The sequence below is a fragment of the Ciconia boyciana genome, chromosome 10, assembly GCF_034638445.1.
Source record: "Ciconia boyciana chromosome 10, ASM3463844v1, whole genome shotgun sequence".
NCBI classification, from domain to species: domain Eukaryota; kingdom Metazoa; phylum Chordata; class Aves; order Ciconiiformes; family Ciconiidae; genus Ciconia; species Ciconia boyciana.
In genome coordinates, this window is record NC_132943.1 from 30,780,982 (window position 1) to 30,808,394 (window position 27,413).

General features: G+C 40.1%; 2 protein-coding genes across 7 annotated transcripts in view; one reads left to right on the plus strand and one right to left on the minus strand.

The window, feature by feature from the left end:
* Window positions 1-13,415, minus strand: part of CARF (calcium responsive transcription factor) — a 38,066-nt gene extending 24,651 nt beyond the window's left edge. For 3 of the 6 annotated variants that reach the window (XR_012044253.1, XR_012044251.1, XM_072873934.1), the window contains exons 1-6: window positions 13,294-13,415; window positions 8,348-8,469; window positions 6,527-6,748; window positions 5,311-5,431; window positions 2,884-3,013; window positions 1,257-1,341 (exon numbers count right to left, since the gene is read on the minus strand). Coding sequence is in view for 3 of the 6 variants with exons in the window: in XM_072873934.1 (XP_072730035.1) it covers window positions 1,257-1,341; window positions 2,884-3,013; window positions 5,311-5,431; window positions 6,527-6,748; window positions 8,348-8,458 (669 nt within the window). In the remaining 3 variants the exon portion in view is untranslated. Of the gene's footprint in view, window positions 1-1,256; window positions 1,342-2,883; window positions 3,014-5,310; window positions 5,432-6,354; window positions 6,476-6,526; window positions 6,800-8,347; window positions 8,470-13,293 lie in introns of those variants that run through there. The other 3 variants (XR_012044252.1, XM_072873935.1, XM_072873936.1) reach the window with 3 other exon arrangements.
* WDR12 (WD repeat domain 12) lies at window positions 13,416-22,908 on the plus strand. The gene is made up of 13 exons (XM_072873937.1): window positions 13,416-13,733; window positions 13,817-13,911; window positions 15,198-15,292; window positions 15,955-16,061; window positions 16,927-17,042; window positions 17,449-17,603; window positions 18,385-18,430; window positions 19,226-19,311; window positions 19,510-19,650; window positions 19,760-19,865; window positions 20,657-20,789; window positions 21,619-21,691; window positions 22,436-22,908. Exons 1-13 carry the CDS (start codon window positions 13,693-13,695, stop codon window positions 22,511-22,513), a joined length of 1,272 nt encoding a protein of 423 aa, XP_072730038.1. The 5' UTR covers window positions 13,416-13,692; the 3' UTR covers window positions 22,514-22,908.
* Window positions 22,909-27,413: the final 4,505 nt, after the last annotated feature.

Sequence of the window (27,413 nt, forward strand, 5' to 3'; positions counted from 1 at the left end):
ACCAAGCAGACCATAATACAAGTCCTCCTATAAAATGAAACTAATAATAAATGATTCAGATAAGCTACATTGATGTTAAGACACACAGTGCTAAAAACACAATAACACAGGTTATACATCTTACTGGACTTTAACAACTAACTGGCCATTTGAATTAAGTGACTCATTTCTTCTGTGAAAACAGTATCTCCACCATTGAAGAATTAGTGTTATTAATTTTCTGACCTCTTAATGTTTAAGTTGATATAATAGTAGACAATACCATTTATATGAAATAAAAGGCATATAACAAAAAGAGGAATAGATGAATATATTTAGTTAACTTAAAAATTATTTCTAAGTGGAAGAAATTCCATTTCTAAGTCGCTGCAACTGCAATTTCCAGTTATCAGTGGCCAAGCAAATAGGAAAAACCTCAAATGGTAGGGATATCTGGTGAACCAGATAGAGAGTATGAGTTTTCCTTTAAAAAAGTATTAAGAGAGAGTAAAATAAACATCTATCAGGAAGAGTCTGGTAGTCTCTATCAGGAGGACGGGGTAGGTGATCTCTCAAGAATCCTCCCATCTCCCCTCCCTTCCTTTTAAGTGATTTATGATGCATTCTAACTGTTGATATAATCCCAGTCATCAGGACAGTTCTGCAGACATGTAACAATATGGTAATAGAGAGAGAGTTCTGTTTAGGTCAAAAGCCATCACAGGGAAAAAAGACAGAGCGTTTTCTAACAAAAGAGAAAACAAGCACAAGTAACCATGCTGGTACAAAAAAAAAAAAGTCTGCAAGAATACCTAAAATAGAAATCCTTAGCAAAACACTGACATTAAGGTGCCTGTTAAGTCCCAGCAATTTTATTCTTTAACTAATGGATCACTAAGGGCAACAAAAAACAGTTTGCTCAGCAGAAGACAGCAGAGCTCGTACTGTAGTTCAAGAGTGAACTCTAACACGGCACACGAAGTGTGGATCAGTGGCTCTTCCCAGCAATGTATGGCATCAAGATTTCAGAAGCACATTTTTTGCTTCAGCAGCTGTTGATAGTCAGTTATTTCAGTATTCCCAAAAAAGGAAGGGATTCCATAGCATTTTATGTGTTTAAATGTGCTAGTAGTACCAGCTAGTATCAGTACTATTTCATAATACCAGGAAGCTTGAACACAACTTCTACGGCTATAAACATTATTCCTTTCATGGAATAGGATCAATATCTTAGATCCAGATGATAAAACATCAAGTTAGAATTCTTCGCAGCTCACCTCACAGTTCCTGAGACGGCGTGCCCATGCAGGCGTATTTGGTGGCAATGGCTGGAGAGGGATGGGAAAGGGATCTTCCGCTACCCTGAAAAATAAAAAAATATTGTAAAAGTCTATACAGGCATCCAGGAAAGCAATAATTTAGTCTAAACTACAGGTAACATATCAAATCAGTGCATTATGTATAACCCTACAGCATATGATCAAACTATAGATATTGTATCAACTTGCCTTAAAGACCCGGGGAAATTCCCCATATTCTATTTCATTGTTAAAATAATTCACAGTAAATATAAGTATTTAAAAAACACACTGTTTTCTACATTCGAGAAGACCTCTGAGAATTCAGTATTCTCAGTATTGTTGCTTGACAACAATAGACAAAACATGGTGAAACAGACCAGTTGAGTGTCTTGATAATTTTCTTTCGCAGACTGATGTTAGAATGCTAAAGATTAACACCAATATCAAACACTTGTTAAATGCTGCACATTTTAGTATACTGTAAATTACTGAAAACCAGTTCCAATAACTATTTTAAGTATCTAGTTTCTCCATTCCCTAAATCCTGGGGCAGAAACAATGCTTACTCAATGTTTATTATTGCAAAACTCAAGTGCGTCACCTCCTGTCCATACAAATATGTCTCCTGTCCAGGATTATTTTTCTAACATGTACAGACTGTGTTCACAAAATCCATTCACAAACTGTTTCTCTTCACGTTAAATGTTTCTTGAATATATTTAATTTGTGCTGTAGTGAGATTATTCTAATCTCTTCCACGTCTCGATTTCGAAAGAGCATAAACCAATGCAAAGCCAGCCTGCAGTCCAGAGAACAAACACCTTTGGGATCGTTGTTGTTGTTTTGTTTGGTTGGTTTGGTTTTTTGTGGGTTTTTTTTTAAGCAAAAAAGAATCCCAGAGTATTCATGAATTAAAATAGTAGGCATCACTTAGCACAGGGACAGAATCAGGTGGATATCAAGAGAAGAAAAACATAACTATTTTAACTTTAGAAACTTTGCTAACCAATCTGGTATGTCATGTGTTCCACTGAAACATACCGTTAGCAGCTACTTTCTCATATTTTATCAAAGGAAGCTGAAGAAGTTATCCAGAGAACAAAGATTAGGCTCTCCCTGTTAATGCCAACTATTGAAATCTCTATCTAAAAAATTAATCTCTACAATCAACCCTTCCTGTGGAAGGATGATTTATATAGGTTTTAATATACTCATACACAAAACTCTGCTCCCTCAAATTTCAACTTTCCCTGCAGTTCCTTCATTGGATCACTTTCAACTCTTGGTTGGTAGTATCAGTGTTTATTTGGAGTAGTTTCAGTAATTTGCACTGTGCTACTTTAAATGCCCACCTATTCCTCTGGTCAGAATATATCCAACTATCTCTGGAATACAGGTACTTTAACTGCTTTTTCCGCTGCTCTGGCACATACAAAAGCTGCCTGCAAACAGTTAGCTACACATCATTCACTAATACTAAGGGTTCATAACCTCTATTCTATGGTAATTTTCTGATAACCATTGCAAAAATAAACTGCAAGAAAAGAAGGTAGTACTAACTGTGGATCAAAGTGGTTATTAACCCCTTTAGCTCCTGACCTACCTGGTGGTTGTTTTTTTCGATACGGTGAGAGATGCCTGTGGATGTAGAATGTAACTGCTTGCACTGTCTGCTATAGCAGCCACCGCCACAGTCTGCAAGTTCCCATCACCACACTTCTCTTCCGAAACATCTTTGCAAAAATAAAACATCCTCCTGGTTAATAACTGAACACAGAATGGGGAAATGACAAGCTATGATTAAATTTTATGTGCTGGAAAAGCAAGCATTTTGACATACGAGATAAGATTTCTAGATGATAAAGTAGTTTAATAGTTGTGAATTAATACTCAAGCTGCAGGCACACATATGAAGATACACTTGATAAGGCTGCTTGTACTCAAGGACTCTGGTAATCATGCTACTGCTAATGAGTCCTTCCACAACAACACAAATAATCAGAAGAACTTGTAAATTACTCTGCTTTATGTTTCAAAAAATCCATATAGGATTGCACAACTGTTTTGTTCAGCTGCAAATCACACACTGGTTGCTTTTAAAATAAGAAAAAAGGAGATTACAATACTGCTTTGTACTTAGAACAGAACACCTAAACAAGAAAAAACAGGCCTCTCTTAATTGAATCTGACATGCTGTTAAAACAAATGTTTTAGCCTTTCTTGATAACACGGAGCAATCCATAAGCCAAAAAATAGTTAGATTGAAGCCTGTGCGTATAGTTAAACAAAAACATAATGGAAAACCGTGAAAGCAGACATTTGATACTTTGGTCTCAACAAAAAGGGAGGTCTCTTTAGATGTGGGATTTTTGCCCTTCAATGATAGAAGCTTCTTTCCCCCATCCCGAGAGAGAGTGATAAGCTATTGAATCGGTACAGAAATCACTCCACGAGAAAGCTTGTGCCAGAAGATTCATAAATGTGCACCTCAGAGTAACACCACCCTTGCTCAAAGCTCGGAGCACTGTTCCTTCTACATAGACATGCCCTTAAGACACTAAGGTCTACTCTGAAGCCTGTGCCATTTCATGCGCTACCACCACCTGCAGGCAAGTGAAACTCAAGGGCTGACAGTCCATTCTTTTTCCTCTTTAATCTCCATAGTAAACCACTGACAAGTCTTCCTAACTGTCTTTTAAAGATCAAATAACTAGAAGGTCTTTTACACAGTAAGTCTCTAGAAAAAAAAAAAAGAAAAAAAAACAACCCACAAAAACCCCCTGTAGCAGTGTTGCAGAACATATATTCAAATACTGTGAAACTGAGCTATTTGCAAACAGGGAGCCACACGTAGGATGAAAAATGGGAATACAAAAATACTATTCAGCATCGCAACTTACTGCCTACAAAAAGTAGCAGCAACCCTTCAGTAAATGAAGGCTCACAGTCAGCTTAAAGTCATGTAAGACTACACTGTAACCAAGCAGTGGTTTTACCCCTGCAAGAGCAGGTGGAGAGGGAGGGAAGGCTGAGCATTAGGGTAAGAGCAAGCCTTTCAGTGCAACGTCATGAAACCATATTCCAACTGTAAGTGAAAAAGGCTGGATCATGACTTGAATCCCAACTCTTTTCTTCTATCCACCCAGCATCAGGATTGTAGTCTTACCTTTGAGCTCTCACTCCACAGGAGCACTCAACTAGCGCTCATATTTTGAGAATTTGCTCAGATTTTTAGAATTTTATACAGCAAATGCAAAAACAGTTTAAAAAACCTTGCAGAGTTTAACAAAATGTGACAATCTAGTTCTCAGTCTTCTTCTGCTAATATAAACTAGTACACAGCATTCTGCCACCCAGCAAGGCTTGCAGATAAATAATCAATGCTTTCAGATTTCAGTATGTCCCTTTTGTAGAGAAAAGCTTAAAATTTGCACTTCTGGTTGTGCATCTCACCACGTACTTAAAATGTGACAGTTAACACACTGAAGAGACAAAACTTAGCAATGAAGTAAAAGTTACATCTCATTTTCTTCATTGGGAACTGAATTTCTACCTAGGTATTTCATTCCTGGCTTCACAGAAGATGCATCAACACCAGTAATCTCTGGAACAGACCAGAAGAACTTTAATTCTTCTATCTGCATTACATGAATTAACTACTTCACTCAAAATAAAGTTAACAGACAGTGAAAATTTGAAGCTAATAGTACAGCTGTTTGACTTGGCACAAATATCCTTATTAATGGTAAATAAGGCAAGAAGCAGCTTTGTGCTTGATATCTCAATTTATCCATCACATATCTAAAGTGAGCATTAATAGCTCTTATTTCATAAGGCTTTTGTCCAACAGAAAACGTGGTGTGTGGGGCGTCAGATTCATAATCAGAAAGCAGATCCAGTAAGTATGTATTTTTGTCTTATAACTGACTAAGGAAAGGAAACACATACAAACAAGGGCTTAAAAAGAGACCATGCAGGATATGCTTAGTCACAGGAACACACACTCTCAAGTCCCACAGGTTAAACTGACCCTGCGTGCTGGTCACATCCAGAAGTTGACCTTGAGGAATAATCACTTGGGCCATTCCTGGCTGGGCAGAAGGAATGACGTGCAGCACCTGTCCATTTTCTGACTGGCTGGCAACAATCATCTGTAAGGCAATCACACAAAAGCATGAATGGCACTAGTTTGTATGGTGATCATCATGCAGCACAACTGGGTTTGCTTATTACCAGAACAGGAAATATTTTGGTTGGAATTAGGGCCTGTAAATTAACTTGATTTCACATAAGGAAACTGCCTATTTACCGTCAATTTCTTAAAATTACTTTCCCCCCTTTAAAACAGCCCTTTAATTTATTAAAGGGGAGAAAAACAAACTTATGGGATTCTACAATGAATTATACTTTTATTTGAAACTTACAACACTCTTATTAAAGCTATCAAAAACCTGAAAGCCGTTCATAGTTGGATTCACTGCAACCCCATTCATGGATTAGCAGAATTAATCACAACATATAAAAATTTTGACCTTTACTTCTAAGAAATTGACCTCTATGGGCAATATTTTATGCATAAGCAGATAGAAGAAAAGCTCCAGGACTTTAAAAAATAAAAAAATCTAGAATTCTGCAAAACTTAAACAACTTATGGTAAATTTCCCCATTATTCCCAACAATGTTATAAAACCTAGAATAACATAAAATATCATCTTGTTTCTGATTTATTACACTTTAAATGGGTGAAGTGTCTCTTAGTGCCAGTACAACACATGCCAACCAAACCCTCTGGGTGAGAGAGTTACCTTTTTACAAAATAAGCATTAAGAATTACAAAGCAATGTTTTAAGCAAATTAACTGGGTGAAGAGAAGGAGAGACATAATGGGTTAGGTTATTGCCAATGTTCCAATCCCCCCAAAAAACCACAGAGAGACTTATCCAAGGAATACAGAAAGCAGCAGTGGTAGAAGTATGAGATCTCATCACACAATAACATCCAGGCTCGATAATGAGAAAAGACATAAGTTGTTGTTCAATAAAATTAGTAATGGTTGGAGACAGGATTTACCTACCTGAGGAAGGGCAACTGGAGCATGAACTGAACAACTGAAAAGTTTCACCTTGTTGCTAGAGATAAAGTCTGAATCAGCTGTCGTTACAACAAACAAGCACCATGTAAAAGAGTTCTTCAAAGAGCTCCCTTGTCTGTGAATACACCACCTGCCCTGTTTCAGACACACTCACCATCGGTGCACTGGGCCCACCTAGGGGCTGCAACTCATAGAGAGGCTGCCCGGTTTGGTCTACCAGGTGGAACTCCTCTGCAGAGTGAGGCTGCAGCTGGGGTGGCTGAGCAGGTGCAGCCAATGATGGAGAACTGCCCGAGAGTCGTACTGTGATGGGCAAGGCTGTGGGAGAGTCACTCTGTCCAAACAATGGATCCCTGGAATCCATGCAGGTTAGATGCTTTCACAGAGGAAAAACAGTAAAATGCACTTTAATCTTGAGTAGCAATGTCTATTTAAAAAAAAAAGAAGAAAGAAAAAGAAAAGAACATTTAAAAACAGTGTGCTGTATTGTATACTCGGAGGGAGCTCTTGCCCTTCTGATCAAGAGGCTACTAGCTAACACTAGCAGTTCTATTTGTGTTTTCTGTCTCCACGCTGAAAATATATTCATATTTCTGCTTCCTAGAACAAACTCTCTCTACTAAGGGGAAAGAAAACCCCTTGTGCCCAAAATCTGTTCCCCAAAACCACTCACTTTAAAACATCTCAAGTCTACCCAGAAACTGAGAACTTATACCAAAAAAAAAAAAAGCTGTAAAACATCCACCAACTTGATTTGACTTCAAAAGAAATCCTTGATACTATTCCACTCGGCCTTTACATACATGCATTTAGCTATGGAGACAAAAATCTCTATACACTTTCTTAATTCTTTACCACAGAAGAAACACAAGCCACACAAAACCATCAATTCAAGTCCAAGAATTATACAGTGCAAGACCAAGAATCTGATTTGGCAAGTCTCTAAAAATAGGTACTCAGAGCTTATTCTCATCAAGCTTGCAGAATCAAGGTCTTACAGCACATTCCATTTTCATTAAATTTAAATGCTTAAGCACAAATATTGGTCCTGTTGAAACTCTGACAACACAAACATTAAACATGTAAAAATAATGGAAACCAGACAGCCCTTGTGTACAATATCATGTCAGGCTGTCATTTGGCCAATGCAAGAAGGAATGCAAATTGTTGTATGTCTTGCAGCAATCAAACACACAACTCTGACATTTCTGCTACAAAAATTTGTAAATTACAAATCCAAAGAGTGGGGAAAAATGTTTCTAAATTTTATTTTGAAATCAGACCTGGGCCACATAACCTTCTTAAAAATTCTGCAGGTATAAATCTTCTCTGCTGAAACTGCCTACTGTAAACTACACCAGAAAAGCAGCAACAAATAAATGGCACTAGTTGTGTTAAAGACATTGTGCAGAGACGATAAGCACACCACTAAATCACTACCTGAATGATACTTTATGTTAGTTGAAGTAATCTACAGAAGAACATTTATGCACGGAAATCTCTCTGACCAGGAATATCTGGCAATATTTGAGAATAAATACATTAAAGACTCCCCTTCCCCAATACGTACACAGATGTCCTGTGTCCCTGGATTCTTATTTACCACATTTGGTCACTGAGCAATCTGACCTGATTTTCAAGTGTTCTGAATCCCCCTTACTCCAAGGCATGTCATCAAGTATTCTTTTATTAAAGGATTTTGTTAACACAATAAAACATATATTTCTTCAGCACTGTAACTGGATCTATTAATATAATTACTAAAGGCTGTCATTACATGTAACATCTGGATATTCAGCAGTTCAAAACTGAATGGCACAAGAATCCAAGGGAAGGTACTTTTTGTACTTTTTTAAAAAGACACAATGTATTACTCTAAAGGCAAGAAAAAATGCATTGATGAAATATCATACTGTAAATTCATCAGAAAGGATGTAAAGAAAGCATCTACAAAGACAGGACATTCATACCTCACCTGAAAAACCCAATCATTTGTTTCTGACTCTCCTGTACTATTACAGTTGCCTATGAACAAATCATTAGATCCTTCCATAGCAATGTCATGGTCAGCTCCATTTTCTTCCATTACAAGATGACCTGAAAAAGTTACAAAAGTTTATTTCAGCCTTCCATACTTTAGCCTCAACCAAGACATTGCTGCAGGCTTTTTTTGCTCTTAGAAATTTAGTCTTACAAGTTTGAATGCTGTTGCAAGCTATCAGCAAAGCCCTCAAGAAATCCTTGCCTCTTTATCACTTTATTACTCACTGCAGAAAAATTTCAGTGTGTTGCTCCAGGAGTATAGTTTAACCTCTTGTATCAGACAATTTGCTTGACTTGTCATTGCACACACAGATACAAAACACACATACACACTCTCATTATTTTCATCTAAATGTGCACTCAACTAACAACCATACACAACTAGAGAACATTTGATATTTAAAGATATGCCAGCACTGCTTTACAAAAACATTAGTCATCTAGTTCCATAATCAACAGACAGGATTTGTGCTACCCAACTCTGTCATGCAGCCATCTTGAAGTAAATTACATTTGTTGCAAAGGGTTATAAAACAACACATAGATTAAATAAAATTACTATGGTTAGTCTACAACTGTAAGCTTTGGGCAGGAAAAACACCAGATATCCAAAACAAAATTTGGCATTAATCATGTGATGAAAGACAAAAAGACAGAGTTCCCGGCACTTCAGAGATCTACCTACTATCCCAAAGAAAAGTATTTCAAGGAGCTCAGCTGCCCTCTATAAACCTTCAAGCAAACAGAATATTGGACAGGGAATTGCCATATCCACAGGATAAGGCTTTCACCCAGACAGTACACCCTTTGAAGCAGTGACCAATTCCAAATATTCATAAGCAACAAGACAAAATGACAAATTAACTTGGCCCCTACATTACTAGAGTACATATATACTAGACTACACACATAACATACCAAACTTAGAAGAAAACTTAATTCCTGCAGTTTGGGGTGAGGGAGGGGGAAAGGTGTTCAGGATTTTTACCTTCAGTATTTATTTTAAAGACAGGCAGCATTATATTAGCACATGACTCCTACCAGCTTTCTCTTCTTCACCACACCACATAGTAAATTCCTTGAGATGGACCTTCTTGGCTGTGGTATTTCAACCATTTACAGCTTTAGCAAGGAGAATGTAAAAGGCTAGAGAGTAACTTGAAAAGAACTGTACAACCCTGGAAGCACAAATTTATTTTGCTTTGCAAAGATATAAAGGACCACAGGCAAAGTAAATCCACATCTCCTTGGCTTTTGAAGCTGAATAAAGCATCCTGCTGATACAAACAACATTGTGAAGTTAAGCTGCTCATATGCTCAATATACTAAATACTTTAATCTAAAGCAGATTTATTTTTCCATTCAGTTTTCAAGTGATGACACTCCAAACAAAAGTTCAAATCTTAATTTGAAACCTCATGTTTACCAAATATTTTGTAGCTCTGGATCCAAGAACAATTATGAGATGTTTCAGTTAAAATGTCTGAAGCATGTTAGCAGCAAATGAAAAAAAGTCAGAAAACTAGATTTCATCATCACTCAACCACTTCCCCTCAGTTAAAAGATGTAAAGAAGATGTCAGTTTTGCCAAAGCAGCACATTTAGTTCTTTGAGACAAACTGAAGAAGTTTGTTCCAGAGATACCAATGGCATGTACCCTGAGCATGCTGGAACTGAACTACAGAACACAAGGACAGCTGTATCAGGGCGGACCACCAGTGCCAGTAGCCCAATACCCTGTCTCTCACACTGGTTAATAATAAAGCTCAGGGAAAAAATAACAGCAGTACGGTAAATATACAGTGATATTTATCCAGCTTCCTCTTATAAGCAGCCCAGAAATAGCTGAAGTTTTATCTTTGTGTTTAAAAAATGCCCTTCGTACATTTTTGCCCTGTGACTTTGTCTAATCACTGTTCTAACCCAGGCAAACCACTGACACGCCCATCACCCCAGACAATGAACTTCATGGTTTAACCATCTAGGTTTCATTAATCTAAGTGCTGTGCAAGCCCAAAAAAAGACTTTTTTTTTGTCTTAAAGAAATATACTTTTACAGATACTTACAAGTACATACATAGTTAAGAAATGTTACAATTGTATAAATATTGCTAACAAATTCCCCAAACAAGACAGTTAAATCCTGTATACATATATACATATGAATATGTACTCATGGATGAGTAAATAACATACAAGTATCTCTTCTTTTCATAAACACTTTACATAAGTGCCACAAAAATTTCCAATGTAACACCACTGTATCCCCCATTTAACAACGGGTTGAAGGAGAAATGTGGGAGTTCAATGTTAGTGTAAAATGGGATCAACAGCTGCATCGTCACTGCACACATCAAACAGGCAGGTCTCCATGCCTCAGCTTTAGCCTTAATGCAGCTCCACTCAGACCACTCTACAGGCTGCTCTCTGTGAAGTCCACCACTCCAAGGCCATTTCCAACTCAAGGGTTAGCACATTTTAACACCATAGGACTGCTTCCTTTGCCCTGACTCCATTTGGGAAGCACTCTGCTCAAAATAAAGGGAAATCTATGGCCATTGCTGTCCCTGGTTCAATTCTACAAGGAGAGCAAGCAGCCACAGAAACTGCTAGCACAGGCAAACACAATAACCTTCATAAGCATTTTATGCAGGGTCTTACAGACAGGATCTTCAAGAGAGCAAAAATCATGCACTGCAATCAGCCTACACATTACCATCAGTGGTTCAATTCCAAAGACAAAGGCACTGATAGTTCAAGATCATTTAGCAAAACACAAAAGGCAGTCAGATCTTGATTTATTTAGCCTTCAAGAACTCCTGTGATAACACAGCTGTCAAAGCCAGTGGCAACCTCTTGCAACGCTAGGTTCTCACTGACTGTCATCCACAGACACAACCTATATAACATCAGGTACTCTCAACAGGAACAGGATTTCAATGCCCACTCTGAGGTGAACCTTTCTCATAACAGTTGCAATCTCCTCTCTAACCCAGAAGCCCACATACTGATTCTTAATACGTAAACTTTTAAAGACACTAATAGGAAAGTCAAACTAGCATTACTTTAAAATCCTATTATTGACCAGTCACATCTCTGCCCTGCCTTAAGGCAGAGTATTAGATTTCTGTATTTTCTTGCCTCCAATTCTTTATTCTATGGTAATACCTATACCTATCAACTACAAGCAGTGGTCCCTAAGAATACACCAGTTCTAGCCTGACATAATTTTAAGGCCTCATATGAATGCTTGCTTCTGCCCTCCCTCAGTTACGAGGCCTCCTTGTGAAGGCAACACACAGACAGATCCCAAAGGGAAGTACTGCCTTTCAAAATCCCAGAGCCAATTATTTTAACACTGAGTCAATATTGCAAGATTTTAGTCGCGAGAAGAAACCTAAACTGTAAAAAACAGGTAAAAAACAGGTCCATTGTGATAATAAGCACGTTCTAGCTAGGAGTATTCTGTCGGGCAAGGAAGGAGGGAATTCTCTTATGTTTTTCAAGCTTCAAGTCTTCAATGAATACCCATTAAAAAAAAAAAAAATCAAAGCTTGACTGTGCAAGTTCATGTTTTCAGCACTTCTGATAGCAATATTCCCCATTCAGGTTTTAATTTATACTTCTTGACAGGAAATACATACAGTTGAATGCCTCACCAACAACCTTTTTTGGGTTTCCCATGAAATGTTTCAGAGGTTTTACAAGAAGATTTAAGATAATTGCATAGCTTACAACAATTAAACGCTCTCTCTAAAAAAGCTACCTCTGATGACATTCATCTACCACCATTACGAAGGGCACAAATTACAGTAAAACATAACAGGGAGGAAATTAGGGCATAGTGATACCCTCAAGTAAATGAGTTACAATTAGCTTTATATTAACTTGTACCAGGTTTGAGATTCAGCTTCTCTCTGTCATGGAAGAGCAGGCAGATAGTGTTAAGAATGCACAGATCATCTGGGGACTCCTACTTAAAAGGTTGCTCAAGCAAATCACTTTTGTGTAGCTAGCACAAGCTATCTGGAAAATACACTTGTGTCAGTTACATTGACAAATGCTGACAGATCTTTTAAGTACACTTAAGAAATAGATGATACTTCAGAGCCTCACAAAACATCAAGACTCAACACCTGCCCGCTCCAACAAGTTGCCCTAACCTGAGTCACCACACAGGGAAAGCTCAACTGTTCCTCGAGAGGCCACAAGTAACTGTCAGAAAGGCGGGGAAAAAGATATATAAACCGAGCACACAGCAGGTACTCACACAAGCAGCTTTCTCCCAAAAGAGCAAATTCACTTACAGCTTCTTTTAGAGTCCACTGCATGTTGGGTTTATTACTTTTAGTAGGAAGTTTATTGTCGATGTGTCACTTTACATGCAAAGAAACACAACCCAAGTTACACCAAGAAGACACCACCAGCAGCCAACAGTCCCACACGCCAGCTCGCCGGCTCCAGCAACGCCGCAGCCCCACACGGGGAACTACTCACCGCCACGGGGACAAGGCCGGTACCGCGGGCTGCCCCGCACCGCCCCGCCCGGCCCGGCCCGGCCGGGGGTGCAGCAAGGCGGCCCCCGGGTGCGGGAGAGGCACGGGGCCCCGCTCCAGCGGCGCAAGGGCCTGCGAGTGCCCCACAGGAAAGCGCCCCCCACGCCCCAGCCGGGAGGGGAACGGGGCGCACCTCATCCCCTGCCCCTCAGCCTGCGCCCCGCGGCCCCCCCGGTCGCACCCCTCCGCACCACAGCCCCGGGGCGGGGGGAGCGGGACACACAAGCGCGGGCCCCGCCCGCCGCCTCGGGGGGAAGAGCCCGGCACGGCCGCCGCCAGCCCCGCGGGGAGCGGCGGGGGGTCCCGAAGGGGTCTACTCCACCTCGCCTCGGCTCCCGCAGGCGCCGCCATACAGACCGCCCCTCCGCGCACGCGCGCCACCGCGCCCGCCCTCGAACCGGGAGGGAAGAGAGGGAGGAGAGGGGCGCGCGGAGGGCGCCGGGAAGGCGGCGGCGTGGGGCCTCTCGGGAGCCGTAGCTCGCGGGCCGGGGCGCGCGTGGCATGCTGGGCGTTGTGGTCTCCGCGGCAACGCGCCGCCGGCCGCGTGGCGCAGCGGGCTCGGGGGCGGTCAGCGCGCGGTGCGGCGCGGCCCAGCCCGGCCGCGGGAAGAGGCTTCGGCGGGGCCGGAGCGCGGCTAATCGCGGCTAATCGCGGCTAATCGCGGCACGTGGTCGGGGGCGAGGCCGGCAGCGGCGGCGGCAGCGACAGCGGCAGCGGCAGCATGGCGCAGCTCACGGCGCGGTTCCGCACCGAGAACCGCAGGTGAGGGGGCGCCCGGCCGGGCCGGGGGGGCGGGTTTGAGGCGGGGGTAACGCAGAGGCGGTAACGGCGCTGTGTGCCCGCAGGTACGCCGTGGAGGATGTGCCCTTCTCGGTGCCCGCGGCCTCCGAGACCACCGACCTCAGCCACCTCATCAACAAGCTGCTGGCGGCCGGTAACGGTAGGTGCCGGGGCGGGCGGCCGCTTCTCCCAGGCGGGAGCTCCGAGCAGGCGTCGGCCTCGCCTCTCCTTCAGAGCCGCTCTGCCAAGGGGCGACAAGTTCGCTTCACCCCCGTGTTTCTGGCCCCGCGCCCCCGGTGAGGGCACAGGCGGCGGCGCGGCCCCAAGCCGCCCCGCTGCCCCGGGCGCCAGGCGAGCCGCGTTCCTGCTCTGGCTGAACTTGCCCCGTTGCCGGGCGTGGTGCCGCCGGCGGGCGGCTCGGGGCCGGCCCGGCCGAGGAAGTCGGCTGTCCGAGTCCGACGCAGCAGCCTGGCAGCCCCAGGCCCCTCAGTGAGGTCAGGCTTCGGCCGGAGCCGGCCCTGCCCTTCTGTTCTGGCCTGGCTGTCCCGAGTACGGCACTCTTTGAACTGGGTCTGAAACTCAGCGGATAGATGTCAGTGCTGGTGGGCAGTCCCAGGAGAAACGCTCCAAAGGCTGGATCAGTGTGTGCCCAGCACTGCAGACCAAGATGCCCCAGCAGACGGGAATGGAAGCGTTCCCCAAAACCTGGCAAAAGAACTAATGAAACCAAAGGTTTGGTTTTTATGAAAGCCTTTGAGAAGAGCTCAACCGTTCTGTCAACGCTAGCTAAAATGGACTTGAATGACTTGAAAGATTTTGGGGGAAAGACACCCGTGCAACGTTGTTGAAAAATCCCATTTTCTGTAAGAAACCAGACTAATTGTGTCTTAACCTGCTGGGACTTCTGCAATTTCATGGGTTGAATGCAACTTGCAAACAACCTTGAATAGAAAACTAGTGCACAGTGCAATGCTCTGAGATGTGGGGCCTTTGTCAACTATGCCATTACAGAGCGAGAAATACGAACCAAAACTTCTTACGATTTTCCTATCGCTGCCTGAAATACAGGGCTCTAGCAAGTGATGATAAAGATGTGGGCTAGCAGTGGCAAGCTCCATACAGAGCAGTGATGAAGCACCACTGATTAGACGTAGCTACAGAGAAAAGGATTTAGAAAATAATGTGTTAACAGTAAGAGGCAAACTTAACTCCTTGAACCCCAACAGCAAATTTTCCTTCCTTTTAACTCACATAATCCTGCGGAATTCATGGGCTGCCCACTTAAAACTGGGAGAAGAAACTGACTTGTTTTGTTGGGGGTTTTTTTGTTTTGTCCTTTTTAACCTCTTGCTGGCTCCATTCTCCTGAACCAGCCACAGAACCATGCTGTTCTTGATGGTATCAAATAGTGACACCTGAACATGGATTTTTCCCAATTTGTTTCAGCGGATCACAAATATGTGGAATTTGACTTCCTTATCAATGGCCAGTTCCTGCGTATGCCGCTGGTCACGCACATGGAAATGGAAAATATCTCCACGGTAAGTCATACTCAATTTTTCCCTGTCTTGGACAGTAGAACAGACTTAGCCAGTTTCCTTCAACCTGATTTAGGTATTACACTGTCATCCTGACTAGGTAGATTTCCTTGCTCAGTTTTATTCTTTTCTCACTTTCCCAGGAGAATTCCCTGTATCTTTAAATCCATTCTGAACTGCAAAGTGATTAGAGAGTAGGGGACTGAGCAGTGCAAGGAACATCATTACCCAATCTGTTCTCTGTATACAGTTCAGAGGGGAAATTCTTATCTCACTCAGTACATCATTAATATATTTTTGGCTCCTACTCTGTTAGTTACATTGGGGGATAACAGGGGAGGTTAGTATTACCTCTAGAAAATGTTGCGAAGTATTGTAGACACCAGTTTTGTATGGGTAAATACAGAAGAGGAACCTGAGAAGAGTGAAATTACTTGCTTTTGCTTCCAGCTTGCTATTAATAGTAATTTGATAAAAATATGGAAAGCAATACAATTCAGACACTTTTGTCTAAAGACTTTAATTCTGCTAATGTGGCAAAGGACTTGGATACCAAGATCTTTGCCCAGTAAACTTGTATATTTACACCACACTACAGTTAAATATTACTGTTATTGATTTAAAAAAATAAAACCACACTAATTGTATTTTGTCTGTGAGCTCAGGAAGAAGTGGTGGAAATAGAGTATGTGGAGAAATATATGGCCCCTCAGCCAGAGGAATGCATCTTCCACGATGACTGGATCAGTTCTGTTCAAGCCACTGAAGAATGGTACCACACTAAGCCAATTCCAAGTTTTGTCTTGCTTATACCTGTTGTGTGCAGAGGACTCCATGGTGTCAAATGGAGTGGTATTCAGTCTCTTTAATAATCCGGGGTTTTTTTATTCCCCTCTTTGCTCCGTTTTTGTTTTTTTTTTTTTAACCTGTCAAGTCAGTCAGCTGCTTGCTTTGGTAAGCAGTTCAAACACCTCTATTCTATGCTGACAGTGACTTTAACACAAGTAGAAAACAGCTAGAGTCACTGAACATGAGATACTGTTAATAAAAACTGATAATACTAATGCTGTTTACTATTCTTTCTCTTAAAGGACAGCAAGATTTCCTTATCTCTCTTTTTAGCTTAAACCCTTGACTTCAAATGTGACATTCATTAGCAACAAACATAATAGTGTACCTTTATGCAGAGCTTTTCTTTAAAAAAAAACAACCATAATTGTCCTTTTCTATGGTATTTTCACATTCATTTTCCAATCAACTAGGCAATGGTCCTATATTAACTAATGGTTTGAAAATGCTTTGAGATCCTCTAGTAACATACCATGAACAACAAATTTTATTTTAAATTACCTAAGTGTCACCTACCAGAATATGCAGCACTGTCATTGCTTTTCTTTTGGGCCTGTACTCCTAGCCTTACCCTTGTAGGTTTTAATGAAGCTTTGCTCTGTAACAACAAGATTTTTTTTACTTTTCCAAACTCTTTTTTTTTTTAAACACACAAAGTAGCTATATTTTGAATTCGTTTCAGCTAATCAGTTACTATGCTAATATTTTTCCAAGTTTCTGGTTGAGGCTTTTTTTCATAAAAACGTTGGTTTTGAAGACAATAATGTTTCAAATTCTTTACCCTGTAGGATATTAACTGGCTGCTATGATCAGACTGCTCGAATCTGGTCTTTGGAAGGAAAATCCATCATGACAATAGCTGGGCACACAGAAGTAGTGAAGGATGTGGCATGGGTGAAGCAAGGTCAGTATATATATATATATATATATATATATATATATATTAGGGGAGTAGTTTGATTTATTGGGGGAGAAATGTCAGCATTCCTCAACCATGACTATTTAATTATCTAAATGCTACAATTATTTCGATCTCTGTCCGTGGTGTTAGAAATGAAGTCATGGTGCGAGTAAAACAGTCCTTTAACAGTAATGAGTATAGTTAGTTTAACATGTACATTATCTATCCACCTTGCAGTCTTCGTTAGCAAATATTAGTATGTATATTTATATTAATCGTACTTGCAGGGTAACATGATGAGATATGAGTGAGTTTCTGTCTATCTGCTATTTCTTTGACTAGAATAATTAGATATAAAACTTTGGAAAGCTGAGTTGGGTGCGAGCATGACTTTTTTTTTCTTTCTCAGATAGTTTATCGTGCCTGTTACTCAGTGCTTCTATGGACCAAACTGTCCTGCTATGGGAGTGGAACGTGGAGAAAAACAAAGCGAAAGCCCTTCACTGCTGCAGGGGACACGCTGGGAGTGTAGACTCCATAGCTGTTGATTGCACGAGAACTAAAGTGAGTGACTCCTGGAAAGAAACCTTTGTCTTTTGGGATGGTAGCAGCCCATATCTCAAAAATCATCTTTTTGTCCAAGCATAGGTACATAGGTAGTAACATAGTCATGTTATGACTGACACGCTGATAAGTTTCCAGTCTTGCTATGAATGGTGGTTATTGAGGATTAGGAGTGCTACATCAATGCTAGGCCATCTTTTCAAAGTGATGCGCTTAACCTCTAATATCACAAAAACCTGAAGGTGACTTTAGATAACACAAGCTATTATACTGCTGCTTTTGACTTCTGTGAGTGAAGTCAAATGCTTATTTTTAAGTAAACTTTACTTTTAATGCATGTGAATTTTGCATTATAATGAACTATTTTCAAATTTGATCTAAATTTTCACAGGAGTTTTGGTGGCGAAAAAATTTCTAGAGTGATACTCAGAAAAAGCAGGTGGTAGAAGAGGTCCTTTCCCTTTATCCAGGAATCCAACAGTTAGGAGCACTCACACCAAAGGTGGAGTCATCGCTCCCAGCTTGACTCAGTATCAGACAGGTTAAAATAAAACCTTTTGCTGCTGAAGGAAATAAAGAGATATTTTGTAGATATTTTTCCTGCAAAGGAAGGAAAAAGAATAAATTTGATCTATGCCAAAGATGTGGGGTTTTCTGAGGAGCCCAGCACTATTCTTCGTGTGTTAACCCATTGGTTAATTTTTCAAGCAGGAAGTGTATTTAGTATGGCTTACAAGGTCTGTCTGGATCGACTTTTAACAAAATGTTTCTGTTTGTACAGTTCTGCAGTGGATCCTGGGATAAGATGTTGAAGATCTGGTCTGCAGGTAAGATAAGTGTAAGCTGGGGTTCTTGGCTCTCTTAAAAAACCCTGTACTTACAACAACCTGAAAGATGGATATCTGAATATTTTTTTCTTTAAGAAAATTTGAGTCTGTAATATTAAAAGCAAGCTAGAACTTTTTTTTTTTGTAAGATTTGTAAGGCTTTACATCACTATATCAAGTTACTGTTTTGGTTGGTAACACAATTTCAGATACAGTTATCAAAAGCATGCTGATGTTTATTTTATTCAGAACACAGTACTTTCTCTTTCATTTATTTTTAATGGATTTATGTAAATGTGCAGGTTTGATATAGACTTCTTACAAATCAAAAGTTTGTGGGTTATTTTCCTGTTCTATTACTGACACCATAATATGGAGGACAGTAAGAAGACCAGGTCTTTTCTAGAAATGTAGACTAATCCCATTTGATCTGAACGCTTTCTTTCACTGTTCCAAGTTATATTCCTTCAGTTTGGGAGTATATATGTAGGTATTGTATCTAAAAGAAAGATTGTGTTTATCACACACCTGAATTACTATCGGAATTTTCCATGAGTAAGGATGGTCTTAAAAATTCATTAAGACTTCACTTTAAAACTGCCTGACCTGGAGAATATAACTTAATTTTTATTAATTTTCCTCTAGCTCAAAATGGAGATAATACTGTAAGTAAGGTTAAAATACTCATGCATCATAGACAAGTTAGGTACTGTAAATATGGGGTTTTGCTTAATTACTTATATGGAAATGCAATTCAAAAACCTCTAGATCAAGTCTGATTGTCTTCTGTCACAGTACCTACAGATGAAGAGGATGAAATGGAAGAAGCAGCTAACAGACCACGGAAGAAGCAGAAAACTGAACAGTTGGGACTAACAAGGGTAAGATGAGCTCCACGTTTGTCCAGGGTTTTGTTTTAGAAGTGTGTCCACACAAAATAATTTCTCTTTGTTAAAAGTGACTGTATGAAAACTTCTGGTGATGTGTCTCAGGCTGATCAGACACGTGTTTTTATTTGTTGAAACAATAGATTTTTTTGACAATATTCAATCTAATTTCCTCTCGCCTTTAAATTCTAGACTCCCCTGGCAACCCTCTCTGGCCACACAGAAGCTGTTTCCTCTGTGCTGTGGTCAGATGCTGAAGAAATTTGCAGTGCGTCATGGGACCACACCATTAAACTCTGGGATGCTGAGACTGGAGATCTCAAATCAACTTTGGTGAGGTCATTGTACTTTGCCTGTAGGTTCAGCTGAAGTCCAGCTCAAAGAAAAAAGTTGTGCAAAATAGTAGCTCCTCTCTTAGAGTTACTATTTTCTTTTCTGACAGACAGGAAACAAAGTGTTTAATTCTGTCTCCTACTCACCACTGTGTCGACGCCTCGCATCTGGGAGCACTGACAGACATATTAGGCTATGGGATCCTCGCAGCAAAGGTGAGCTAAAACATGCATGTTCTTGAAGTTGTTTTTTCAAAATCAGAACTTCTCCCTGTTGGGAGATATCTCACAAACTTTTCTGGTGCCTCTGCTTGAAGTAAGCCATTTGGGGGCTTTTATTAAATACAAAGATTACGTCTATTTTCTGTAATCTGGTGCAAGACTTCTTTTGATTTCTCACCTAATAATTTAGAAAACTAACTCAGCTTAGGTTTTCCCTCTTTTTTTTTTTAACTTCCTAATGAATGTTCAGCTGTCTAGTTGATTACCTGAACTATTTTTTTGTAAGATTCACACCTAAGTTGGTCAGACCATCATTAAAGTGAAATAGTAGTCACTTTGTTACAATATAGCGATGCCATGTCTGACAGGATTGCAGATAACTTATGACTGAGCCAGATTTATTTCATTGACATGTTTACTTGTTTAACTTCTATATTCCAGAGTTTAACAGTATTATCTTCTTATATGTTAATAATAAAAGCAAATTTTTTGGTTTGCTTTTTTCAAAAATCTTTGAAAAGAGAGTTTAGTGACAATACAGTTTGAGTTTTGTTTGTTTTGGTTTTTTTCCCCCCAGGACTTGTGTGGCTTATATTTTTGTTTGCTTTCTTTAAAGTTCACTTTGATTTTTGAAGTTAGTATTACTGGTAGGAGAAACACTTACCTTGAACACAAATATGTTGCTGACTGCTTTTCTCACTGGATTTTGTATGCATCTTAAAAGTGCTGGTTTCAGTTGGCATCTACTGATGTCTTTTTGTTTTTTTTCTTTTTTTTCTGTTCAGATGGCTCCTTGGTTCTCCTGTCTCTGACATCTCACACAGGCTGGGTGACATCTGTGAAGTGGTCACCTACTCATGAGCATCAGTTGATCTCTGGTTCTCTGGACAACATTGTGAAGCTCTGGGACACAAGGAGGTAAAATAAACATGCATTCTTTGCTGTTTAAAGGCATGTAGGCTTACAGGGTCAGTTAACCTATATAGGAAATAGCAAAAGCAGTCCGAGACATTCCTTGGAAACTCCTGTGGCGCTTGTGAAAATCCTCTAGGTTTTAGGAGTCAAGCATATAACGAAAGGTAGAAAAGTACCTGTAGTCTACCAGAGAACCTGTGGCTTAACATCCATGAGAGCTGTATGGCATTCCAACACAGTTCTTACCTGGCATTAACAGCAGCATTGATTGACATACAGAAGGTAACCACCATAACATTGCTACTGGGATTAGGAACAGCTGAAGGTCTACTAACCATTCCTCTATTTTAAGGAACAAAATACATTCTCTTTCTAAAGAATGAGCCTAATAGTGTGAAGTTGCACTTGATACTCTTTTCAGACCTTTCATTACAAACTTCCAAGCAGTGAAATGGTTTGCATTCAGAAGACATGAATGGCTTTTCTGGAAAACACACACAGTCAAGCAGCATCCACACATGGAAGAAGGAAACTATATAATAAACTGTTCCTAACAAGCAGAAATTGATAAAATTTCGGTCTCAGGGTAGTTTGCAAGGAGGTGAAAAATGTTTCTGCTTTTCTCTTTGGGGATGTAGGAGAGGTTAACACTGTGATCAGCTCTGGAGAAAGCAGAGAAAACACCAGATGGTGGATACCTGTACCCTCTGAAAGGGTTTATAACTGCTAGACCGCATCTATTTGATAGTATTTCTTCCAGGGACCAATTTTGTCTTCTGTGATTGCTCACATAACTTCAACCATGTGACTGTAAATACCTGTGTTTTACCAGTTGCAAAGCTCCTCTGTATGACTTGGCTGCTCATGAAGACAAGGTTTTGTGTGTGGACTGGACAGAAGCAGGGGTAAGAATCTGAAGAGCAAGTTACTCAGTTTATATTCATGGTGGTTAGGAAGGCGGCTAAAAGCAGTCATGGACTATTTTTTCCTTTTTGCTTAAAGCTAGAAGAGAACAGGAAGTTTTAGTTGTGCTGTGGTTGACGCTGGGTTGATAACTGGGTGTTGCTGTCATACGCACTGCAGCACTTCCCCGTGCTACTGTGCAAAGGAGTAGGATGGGAGTTTAAGCTCTGTAGCATTAAGTGGGCCTTACACTAATATTCCAAACGAGAGACAGGAGAAGGGCACCACACCTTGCTGAGAAGATACATGTTCCAAGGTACCATTTGCTGCCATGGAGACTACAGCAGCATGAACTGACGGCAGGGGCATGGCAGTACATGTAGAAGGGGGGAACTATATAATCCTCTATAGAAAGCTGTTCTGCTACTCTAGTGGTACACACATGTATAAAATGGGAAAAAAAATTTGTTAATGTTCAAGATCTTCAGTGTGGCTCCTGTTCTCAGTAGAAGGCAGGAAAAGCTTTAGAAGTTTTCCTGCAAAAACTTTGCTTCTAATTTTAGGAGGAGGAGAACAGACAAGGTTGCTTCTGCACTTTGATTCTGGGTTTTAGTCATGCATTAACAGTTCATTATTCAGTACTCCTTTTTATGTCTTCAAAGGAAAGAAAATCAGAGTCCCCAACTCTTGTGTAGGTATTTTGCTTAGTTCTGATATTAATCACAGTTTTCTTTTCCTCTCATCAGTTGCTATTGAGTGGAGGTGCAGACAACAAACTGTATTGCTACAGATACCCAGCCACAGCCTCGGATGTTGGAGCATAAAGGTCAAACAGCCAGAAGACCTTTTCTTAAAGATTTTTGCAGCAGTCACTCTCTGCTAGCATCCCTACACAACCAACACCTGAAGAAAGGAGTTTTTTGTTGCTCAGAGAGCTGTTGTTCCTGGTTTTTTGTATTGGTAACCTATATCCATATTTGTCACAGAAAAATGTCAACAAGCAGTTACTAATGTGATAAATGTGAAACAAAGCAAAGGGCATTTCCTCCCTTTTTGATGGCTTTGAATTAACATTTTTTAAATTACTATCTGTATAGCCCTTTTAATAAGGAGTAAACTGTTCCTGATACTTACAGAAAAATTACTCACTCGACTAAATTATTTTTTGAGTTTACCTGCTTTCCCTTGAAAAGAAAAAATAAAGGTTTTATCTACAGTTCATTGGTTTAGTGCCTTACTTCAGATAAAAATCAGACTTCAGCTCTCCGTTCAGTACTGCTGTTGGCAGTTCTTACGATTAGGTCCTTAATTGATGAACCCCGGCTTCTTTCTAGGATGAAGACTTAGTATGTTTGCAGTGCAAATGGTATGATGTAAAGGAACTTGACAGATTTATTGGCAGATGAAATATTCCATTTTTTTGTTGCTCATAAGTTAGGGCTGTGAATTACTTTAGTTGTACTGCAACACAAGGCAGGCACATTCTTATAATGTGGTATCTTAACCCCTAAAAAGCAGCAGATTTATAGAAACAAGGGGAGGATCACACAGAGAAGGCAGAAGAAAAATTAATTTGTTCCTAGAAAGAATGGATACAAAAAGTTGCAATAGCTTTTAGGTTGATAAAGGGTAAGTACTATCCAAACATGCTCATTTTCTCTGCTGGTGGTCTTGCTTTTAATCCAGCATTTAAATGAAAAAGCTATTACTGCAGTTTGTTAAATGCCATATACGTGATGGTAAACCAGCAGCACATAGTTTAACAATGTGGAAACCAAACTTGAATATCCTCACTAATGTCTTAGCTTTCAGTAAATGTAAGACCTGTACAGCACAATCAAGTCAAATGCTTAAATTGCAAGGTTAGTAATTTTTCTTTGAAGAGTGAAATCTGACCTCCAGGTTTACAATATGGTCAAGTTCTGAGTAAGCAGTTTAGGAAATACCAAACAGCAAAACTATGGAGAAAAGGGCCAGGGTGCAGGGGAAGGATCTTGATCCCTTGGCTCTGCAAGTAGTGTACTGCGACTAATAGACTAACCTTTATTTACAAATGCTGCTTACAAGGAATTAGTTGTCTTGCTGTCATCTTATTATCCATGTGCATGTTCTTAGTATGTGCTTAATCTTTTCTAAAGCAATAGACACTATTCATGCCCTAATATAGCAACTAATTATATTTTTTTCTTATTTAAACTTTATTCCTTTAAAACATTGCCTTCTGTCTATCTGGAACTTGCAAATAGTGTGAATAATTCTTGCAAATGGTGTGAATAACTATTTTGTTTTGTAAACCTACCAAAAATACAAAGCATTTTTTTCAGCAGGAATTTAGTATGTGCTGGAACATGCAGCATTTCTTCCTCCCCACTGTCGCAGATTTGTATAATTTCACATGCACATTTGTGGATATGCCAGTCTATTTTGGCACTCGTTGGCCTAATATTCATAAAAGTTTAGAAAATCTCTAATAATTTTTCAGTATGAAAACAGAAGAGAGTAATATCCTCTTTAGGTAGTCCTTAATCCAGTATACCTGACTTTTGGAGGTCTTAACCAAATAAAGTTTGGAGATGTTTTTAGTGGCAAGCAAGACAGTGAAGTAAGTTTGGAAACTAGTTTGCTTCATTTCTCTTCAAGACTCCCAGTGACCATTTAATCTGAAGTCTTGAGCTATTTTGCTTATTGTAAGAAACATCCATTTTATTACTCTCTTTTCAGTTTTTCTTTCAGATGAATTACGCTTGAGCATAGCTTTTAGAATTACTGTGGTATTTTACAGTCAGATAGCTGTGGAGCACCTCCAGGCAATTAAGTAGTTGATAAAAATAAGTCGGTTCTCTTATATGCGTATGTCTAAAGACTCATGAATGCAAGATAGGTAACCTTAATACGGTTTTCTTGCCTTCCCAGAAAGATTTAAAAAATACTTTTTAAAAAGGTCATGTCACTTGGACTGTCAGCTTAGCTTAGAAAGATTATTATTATTTAGACTTAAGAAATCACAGCTGGCATTAGTTGTTTCAGTTTCAAACACTGAATCCGTTAGATCTACCACGCTTGCACCTGTAGTAAATATAGAGAGTGTACCTAGAAAGGTAGGTTTTGGTAGACCACAGTTCAGAAGCAGGAGGGTTTTTACACCCTACTCTCACTTTGGGTTCTCTCATTTGGAAAAGTACTGTGTCAGACCCAGAAAGAAGCAACTAAGTAAACCATATTAACATGGAGTGATACCAGCTTAAGTCCAACATCTTTTTGGAATGCATCTGTCTATAAGTTATCCTAGAACCTACAAAAATACTTTTTAGATTTGGCTGACTGACAGTTCTTTGGATAATCTGTAATCTTAATTAAAACGTTTTAATAAGAATATTTGTTTTCCTCTAAACATGCAGTTCTTTCATTTAAAATAATGATGTGAAATTAGAATGGCCAGCATGAGTTGATTTTAAAATTGCAAGAGAACAGAGTCAAAAACAAACTTAGTCTTCCAGAATCAAGGTGCTGATGGTGATTCTACTCACAAAAATACTTTTTGTTTTCCCCAAAAAAACATTTCTGCATATTCGTAGTGCCCTGATAGCATAATATAGAACAGTAAAGAACTTTTATGTACTAACAGCTAGTTTTCCTTAAACACTGAAGTGATACTACAAGTGAGGGGAATAAAGACAATAGTCAACTACTGCAAGCTTTACTCATTTTTTATATCAGTGGGATGGGGGGTGGGCTTGTTTTTTGAGAGGTTGTGCAATAAATTGTTCTATTTGATCTTTTCATTCTGTACCAACACCTGGCATAAACTGTTGACTTTACTGGTGCACATATGCTGCCTCTAGATACAGTTCAAACATCATCATGCATTAAGACACATGTCAAAAGTGTTAAAGACAAGGGTTCACCTGCTTGGTCCTTGGTTTAGTGTCACATTTGCGTTTTCTGTTCATGTGTTTGCTTTTTCCCAGCTGGTTCTTTCAGCTTCCTTCTTGCTTTGAGACTTTCATCTTCGCTTCTGGATGATTGCCATCGCTTTCCTATAGCCAGCCCTGGCAGAGCACTGTTTTTTCTCTCTTGTTGGCATTTTGTATAGTTTTTTAATCTTTAATTTCTTGGCCTTCTCTCAACTAGGAGACTGAAGTAGAAACAAAGGGATAGGGAAGGAAACTGTAAGTGTTCCAGCGAAAGCGACACACAACCTAAATGAGCACGTGTGGATACTGCCATTCACCATGGTACCACCCACAAGATCAGCACCTTCATAAACCGTGCAGACCCCCACCAGGGCAGGGCATGTCAGCTCACCCACAGCACTGCGGATGGCAGCCTCAACCCGCGTGCCGGTCACGGCTTTGAGACCCCCAAACGCACCTCAGATACCTGCTCCCCAGGCAAACGCTTTGCCGCTGGACCCACTTCTCTGGGCATGAGCTGCTGAGGAGTGCACCGTACGCTCTGGAGGCACGGGGGAGAGGAGAGGACAGGCTGATGGGAGACCGTGGGTTTCTTAGGCTGCACTTCTAATGAGTTTGGGGCAAGGATGCAGATCTCCAGCCAGCGCTGCTCTGCCTATTCCTTTCAACATACAGCCCATAGCCTGGCAGTGAGGTTTTTCGTTAATGAAAATAAACTTCTATGCAATTTAAATGACTTTTGTATAGGCTGATAGATTTCCAGTATAAATTCAACATACTTCCCTAGATTTCAGCACACAAATGTTAGGAAACGGATCTAACTACATATGCTTAAAGTGACTTCTACAATTTAAAAATATTTCACAAAGCTAGAAGGAAATACTTACATAGAACAAGGAATACACTTTTAATGAAAACTGAGACACAAGGTTTTCTCCTGCATTTTCTGTGCCATTTCTGCAACAGAAAGTGCTAGCTAGGCATATGCAGAGATTCCCCAAAGGAAAAATATACACTTTTCTTACACTCCTAAGTTGATCTAAGTCGTGTTAATTATCAACTTGTTACTTAAACATGGATATAAGTTTCAGAATTTCAGAATTTCTAATGTTTTTCTCATCACTGAATTAATGGCAGCTACAAAGTTATTTCCAAGATAGTGTGATTCTAAACATATTAAAAAAAAAAGTGGTGGATCAGATTTGGGCAGATCTGTTCCATGACCTCACTGAAATTTCAGCACATGCTCTTTTCCCCTGCTGTGAGAAAGGCAAAAGGTTTTGTCAGATTAAATACTTAATGTAAACTAGGTCAACACACTTGACTTGGATTTCTACTCTCTGTCAGAATGGGGCTGCCAAGCTGGCCCTCACATGCCCCAGTCCAGGTGTGAATACAGTTTATGAATTGTCACCCTGCTTCATTTATTGCTGTTATTTGTTTTATTGCACCTTTTTGTTTCCTTGTTTTTTTGTTTAAAAAAAGGTATTCACATTAAAAAAAAAAAGGTATTCACATTTGGTAGGATTAATTATAGTTTACCTGTAAGGTTTACTAAACATATTTTGAGAATGCATAATTGTGGCAGGTTGTCCTGCCACGCTGTCCCTGTTGCACCTCTGTATGATAGTTAAATGGCTGAGGAAAGCCATTCAGCTTTTCAGGGAGCAAGGCTGAAGATCCTCTTCTGACGGGCAGAACTATAACCTACCCTTGATTTCTAGCCCAACATCCAAGCAAACCGAATGGCTATTTTGCTGGTTTAGCACCAACGCCAGCGTAAGCTTCAACCTTCCCGGCAGTTGACTCC